Below are 6,751 nucleotides of genomic sequence, written 5' to 3'. Positions count from 1 at the left end.
TGAAATATCGCACACAACGTCACCTCTGAAAATCGAGAACAATCTGCTGCAAAATAGCCTAAATCAAGTGTGCTACCCACCTCTGACCGGCGAACCACCAAACCCAGATCTGCAGCAAACCTATACGCTGAACCGGAACTGACAGGCGTATCCACGCTGAACTGGAACCACCGAACACTCGCGTGGAATCGGACCGCCCAGATCGATCCGATCTCCTGTCCGTCACCCACGCACATGCCGACAGACCCATGGCCGGACGACTGCCTCCCAATCACTCAACCCAGATGGCTGCTTCGCAATCCTTCAAAGCCCCGACGGCTGCATCTTTCGTTTTCTTCTCTATCGGTTGTGGCGGTATCTCTACACTCAAACGGCTCCCTCACCAAGAGTCACGAAAACCAGCTCTCTCAGGCGGCTGCTCCTTCCCTTTTCTTTAGCCAAAACAAGTCACACAAATATGGCCCTAATTTTGGAGAAGATGGATAAAATTACAAAATTTCGATTGCCCATAATTACCAGAATGCCATTGGGCCTTTAATTTTTCCAAAAACCCAATAAAACTCACTTAAATACCTTGTTATTTTCTACAAATCTCCCTCATAATGAATATTTAAGTGTCAAGCTGATTCTTCAATCTTCCTATCATCTAGATTTAATATTCAGCTTATTTAATAGATATTTAAACCTATGGGCTGGAAGAACCTTGGTTAACATGTCTGACAAATTCTCAACTGTATGAACCTTGACCAGTTCAACATCTTTCTGGGCCATAACTTCTCTGATAAAATGAAATTTGACATCGATATTCTTAAACCGTTCGTGATGAGATGAATTCTTCGCAAGATGAATAGCACTCTAGCTATTACAACGGACGATAGGAATGAAGTCCTGCGATAACAACTCACCAACTATCCTTTTCAACCACACTGCCTCTTTCACATCTTCACCCATTGAAATATACTCTGATTTAGTAGTAGACAAGGCAACTGACTATAGAGCAACCTTTCAACTGACCACATTACCAAACAAACGAAAAATGTGACCTGACAGAGACCTTCTTTTGTCAAGGTCTGTAGCATAATCTGCATCTGTGAAGCCTTCCAACAGAGTCGATTTATCACAATCCCTGCTAAAACACAATGATACACTGGCACTACCTTTCAAATATAGAAGCACCCATTTAACTACTAATGCTTCTTCCCAGGATTTGACATAAACCTACTTATCATACTCATAGCATATCCCAATTCAGGCCTAGTACAAATCATCAAATACATAATACTTCCAATAGCATTACAATATGGAATATTAGCCATCCCTAACCTTTCTTGTTTAGTAACAGGATACTGAGACGAAGAAAGCCTAAAATGAGATGCTAAGGGTGTCGAAACTGCCTTACAAACAAATATATTATACTTCTCAAGTAGTTTATGCACATAACTCTCCTGCGAAATGCTTAACAAACCTTTCTCCCTATCTCTTTTCACATCCATGCCTAGGATCATTTTCAGTTCACCTAAATCTTTCATCTTAAATTCACTACTCAATCGTTTCTTGAGATCACAGATTTCAAAATAATCCTTAGACACCAGAATCATATCATCTACATACAGAAGATAAGTATATGTACCTTTCTGAGATAGTTTCCAGTACACGCAGGCATCATAAGAGCTCATGTGAAAGTCTTGCTTCAGAATAAAGATGTCAAACCTGATATACCACTATCTCGGCGATTGCTTCAGCCCATAGATGAACTTGTGAAAACAACAAACCATGTCTTCCTTTCCTTTCACCTCATAGCCTTTAGACTGAGCCATGTAGATCATTTCCTCCAATTCACCATGAAGGAAAGCTGTGGTGACGTCCATCTGTTCAACAAACATATCAAAGTGAATAACAATAGATAAAATTAATCGAATGGATGAATGCCTCACCACTAGAGAGAAAATCTCATGAAAGTCAACTCCCTCCTTTTGAGTGTAGCCATTGGCTACCAGTTTAGCCTTATACCTAGGCTTGTTGTCACCTCCTGTACCTGGCTTAATTTTATAAATCCACTTTGACTGAATGAGTTTCTGATTAGGAGGTATTGGAACCAATGACCATGTCTGATTCTTCTGCAACAAGAACAACTCTACTTCCATAGCATCCTTCAATTGTTCCTTCGAATCAGATACAATAGCCTCCTCAAAAGTAAGAGGCTCTGCTTTAATACTGTTAGCTGCACAAGTAAGAGCATAAGCAACTAAATCAGCATAACCATACCTCGTATGAACTTACCTCACTGGCTGAGGCCTATCACGTGTAAGCTGATAGTTCTGTAGGTCACTGATACTTGAGCTTTCTTCACCAAAAGCTCCTTCATCAATCAAAGTCCCCTATAGTTGAGGCTGTCTACCATCAGAACTGGATGACTAATCACTGGAATCACCTGAACTAACTGATGGTCGTGCTTTAGAATCAATTCTAACCTCTGCCTCAACCTGATCAACTGTCTGTTGTTTCTGCTGCTCTTTGACACGAAATGGCATCTCTGTTTCATTAAAGGTCACATCTCTGCTGATAATACATTTATTTCTACCCTCTTCCAAGCACCAAAGTTTATATCCTTTAACACCCTGAGGATAGCCAATAAACATACATTTTAGTTCTTTCTTATTCAGTTTCCCTTCCTTAACATGAGCATAAGCTGAACATCTAAACACTCTGAGATGATCCAAGCTTGGAGTTTTTCCTGTCCATATCTCCCCAGGAGTCTTTAGGCCTAAAACGGAAGATGAACTCCTATTAATAAGATAACAAGATGTTTGGGCAGCTTCCCCCAAAACTTCAAGGGTAATGAAGCATTTGTCAAGAGACATCTTGTACGCTCCATAATTGTTCTGTTGAACCTCTCAGCTAAACTGTTCTTCTATAGAGTGTACGTAATAGTGAAATGCCTCGTAATTTCCTTAGATTTGCAAAATTTATCAAATTTGTGATTCACAAATTCTAAACCATTGTCTGTCCTCAGATACTTTACCTTCCTACGTGTCTGGTTCTCAACCTGCTTTTTCCATTCAAGAAATTTTCCAAAAGCTTCATCATTCTGTTTCAGTGGATACATCCACACCTTTCTTGAAAAGTCATCAATGATCGACATAAAGTATCTTGAACCTCCCATAGAAGGTACCTTTGTAGGACACCACAAATCTGAATAAACATAATCCAAAATTCCTTTGGTAGAATGCTTTCTTTTCTCAAACTTCACTCTGGTAGACTTTCCCATTATGCAATGTTCAAAAAATGGGAGTTTAATGTCTTTAACTCCTCTAAGAAAACCTTGTTGTGAAAGAGCTTGAAGACCTCTTTCACTCACATCAGCTAGTCTGTTATGCCATAACATAGACTTATCTGTTTCTTTCCCAGATGCAACAGTAGCATTACCTGAAACTGCAGTACCCTTCAACACATAAAGACCATTCCTCAAGGTCCCCTTCAGCTTAACCAAAGAACCTTTGATAACCTTTAGAACTCCATTCCAAGAATTATAGGAATAACTTGCTCTATCTAATTCGCCCAGAGAAATTAGATTTCGTTTGAGTTCTAGAACATACCTTATATTTGTAAGAATTCTGATCATATCATCATGTGTTGTAATTCGAACTGACTCAATTTCTTTTACATCACAAGCACCATTATCACCAAGCAAAACTGATCCCCCATCATTTTCCTGAAAGTCAATCAAGAAATCCCAATTAGGAGTCATGTGAAACGTGCACCCTAAATCCATGATCCAAGCATTCTAAATGTCCGTACTGGACACCATCAAAACCTTTGCTAAATCATACCCATCAGTAATATTTGTTGCACTAGAATCCCCTGCATGCTACTTGATGCTTCCTTACTCTTATTCAAAGGGCAATTTTTTATAAAGTGTCATTCTTTATGACATAGGAAACACTTTTTGGTTTTCCCCTTTGATTTCGACCTAGATCTCGGCTCTTTTCCTTTTTCGTTCTTTTTCTCACTTCTGCCCCTGGCCATGAATAACTCTCCATCCTTGCATTCCTTTTTAATCTCGAGGTTTCTCGTTCTCAAGGCATCCAACACTATATTTATGGACAATGAATCCTGTCCATATTTAATAGATGCCTTAACATCTCGATACAATTCAGGTAAAGAATTCAGAAGAATAACTACTTGATTTTCATCCGACATCTTCTCACTGATGTTATTCAGATCAACTATAATCTTCTAGAATTCATCTAGGTACTCTTCTAAGCCTTTATTTGAGTCCATCTTATATCCAAAGAATTTCTCTTTTAGATATAATTTATTTGGCAAGGACTTAGTCAAATAAATACTTTCTAATTTCTTCCACAACTCCACTGTAGTAGTGACCTCATCTACTAGCCTAAGCACTCAATCTGATAGATATAGAATTATCGTCTATTAGGCCATCTCATCCATATCCCTTTTTTCAGCTTCTGTACTTGTTGGTGGAAGGTCATCTTCATCTAAGATTTTGACTACCTTTTGTTGTACCAGAATAGCCCTAAACTTTTTCCTCCATAACCCGAAGTCACCTTTCCCATCAAATTTAACAACTTCAAACCGTGTAGACATCGAAGCTATCTGTCAAATTAATTCCAACAAAAAATATCCTTGAACAAAGAATATGCCAGCACACACTACCATACACCCTCCTTGATCAACTGGAGCTCTGATACTACTTGTGAGAGTTTTGAACCTAACTTAGATGGCCAAAGTAGTAAAGAACGAACACCAAGATATATAGTGGTTCGATCAATTTGGTCTACATCCACTTTGAGAACCAGCTTGAATTAATTTTATTAATGAGCAATAAAGAATTTACAAATTACAGATAATCAACAAAATCATCAATCTGTAATTTTAATATCCATTGATACCGAGAGATCGACACACAACATCGCCTCTGAAAATCGAGAACAACCAACTACAAAACAGCCTAAATCAAGTGTGCTACCCGCCTCTGATCGGCGAACCACCAAACCCAGATCTGTAGCAAACCCATGCGCTGAACCGGAACTGACAGGCATACCCACGCTGAACTGGAACCACCGGACACTCGCGCGAAACCGGACTGCCCAGATCGATCCGATCTCCTGCCCGTCACCCACGCACACGTCGACAGACCCACGGCCGGACGACTGCCTCCCGATTGCTCAACCCAGACGGCTGCTTCGCGATCCTTCAAAGCCCCGACGGTTGTGTCTTTTGTTTTCTTCTTTGTCGGTTGCGGCGGTATCTCTACACTCAGGCGGCTCCCTCACCAAGAGTCATGAAAACTAGCTCTCTCAGGCGGCTGCTCCTTCCCTTTTCTTTAGCCAAAACAAGTTACATGAATTTGGCCTTAATTTTGGAGAAGATGGATAAAATTACAAAATTGCCACTGTCCATAATTACCAGAATGCCATTGGTTCTTTAATTTTTCTAAAAACCCAATAAAACTCACTTAAATACCTTGTTAATTTCTACACTTTTTTTGTTCTGATAAGTAATATTTATAACACATATCATATGATCGTTACAAGATAAAGTTTGTTATGTAAACAAAACTAGCTAAAATGGTATTTGAGTCATTGTTTTTACAACTATATTATTTTTATAAAAGTAAATTTAATTCAATAATAATCCACCTATTTTCGATCTCTCAAAAGCTATAACCTCGTTCTTTTTTTCACCCCATATCTTGCACTCATTGAAAGCACTCTTTTTCAATATTTTAAAGTTATTAAAAGATGTGACTATAGTTAGAACATGGTGTCTACCAATAATGATAATGTGTGCAGTTTCTTTTTCTGCAATAATTGATTGTTTTTCATCAATCCAATTACTCTTACCACTAGTCTAAAAATTCAACTAAATGAAGAACTTTTTACTCTTATCATTTCATTTCAAATGGTCTATATAAGAGATACTCAATTTTTCCAGATGACATTTCTATTGATATTTTTATAATTTCATGCCTTAGATATCTAACATAAATAGTGAATCAACATTTTCATGTAAAAAAAATTCAAACATAAAAAATAAACAATAAAATATCACAAATAAAAATATAATATATATATATATATAACAAATATGCTACATGAAATCTTTAATTTTTAGTTTGATTATGCTTTTTTAAAATTCTCCCTTTTTATAAATTTTTTCAAAATATCTATTAATATGGACATTTTATCAATATTTCCATCAACATTTTTGTAAAATTGAAACATCAATATTTGTGTTCACATCAACCTTTTAACCCTTGTATATGAGTCAAATTTTCTATATAGAGATGAAAAATTTCTATATAGAGATGAAATTTGTGAGGATACAAAAAAATTTATTAGGGAAGTTAAATTAAGATTTAAATAGTATTTTGGACTCTCTATTTTTTTTTCTTTTTTTTTTTTTTTTTTTAATACATCGGCCTTTGTAATTTCGTAATAGTTTTTAAATTCTTTAAATATTTATTTTGATTCTTGTATTTTCAACCTTAGTTCATTTTAGTCTTTCTAATTTTAAAATGTCCATATTTTGGTTCATGCAAAAAATGACCATTTTATTATCTCTATTTGGAAAATTTGAAGACAAATTATAATGAAAACCTTTTAATACAAAATTCTTTGGCTACATTTTAAGAAATTCAATGAATCAAGTGAAATAAAAATTAAAATGCAGTGATAAGTGGTTGTCAGTCCTTACCAACTACTGCAACACCTAAATTATACATTTT

The 6,751-nt window shown here is 36.6% G+C and overlaps 1 protein-coding gene across 1 annotated transcript; it reads right to left on the bottom strand.

Moving 5' to 3' along the window:
- Window positions 1-271: 271 nt before the first annotated feature.
- On the bottom strand, window positions 272-4,200 carry LOC150037984 (uncharacterized). Its single transcript, XM_090311100.1, has 9 exons — window positions 4,011-4,200; window positions 2,998-3,549; window positions 2,642-2,764; window positions 2,097-2,221; window positions 1,773-1,868; window positions 1,631-1,688; window positions 1,055-1,126; window positions 906-962; window positions 272-360 (listed from the first exon to the last, which is right to left on the bottom strand). The coding sequence occupies exons 1-9, from the start codon at window positions 4,198-4,200 to the stop codon at window positions 272-274; spliced, it is 1,362 nt and encodes a 453-aa protein (XP_090167226.1).
- Window positions 4,201-6,751: the final 2,551 nt, after the last annotated feature.

Source organism: Benincasa hispida, chromosome 2, assembly GCF_027475165.1.
Source record: "Benincasa hispida cultivar pf3 chromosome 2, pf3_genome.v1.1, whole genome shotgun sequence".
NCBI lineage: Eukaryota > Viridiplantae > Streptophyta > Magnoliopsida > Cucurbitales > Cucurbitaceae > Benincasa > Benincasa hispida.
Note: the sequence above shows the minus strand (reverse complement) of the source record. Positions and strands in the feature narration are given on the sequence as shown.

Excerpts from the sequence above, each read along its gene's own strand:
- LOC150037984 (XM_090311100.1), bottom strand. The coding sequence starts at position 4,200 with ATGTCGGATGAAAATCAAGTAGTTATTCTTCTGAATTCTTTACCTGAA. Across the intron at positions 2,765-2,997 it reads GTATCTGAGGACAGACAATG|GCCTAAAGACTCCTGGGGAG; the intron begins GTTTAGAATTTG and ends CTTCCGTTTTAG. Across the intron at positions 1,127-1,630 it reads CTGGAAACTATCTCAGAAAG|GGATTGTGATAAATCGACTC; the intron begins GTACATATACTT and ends GTGTTTTAGCAG.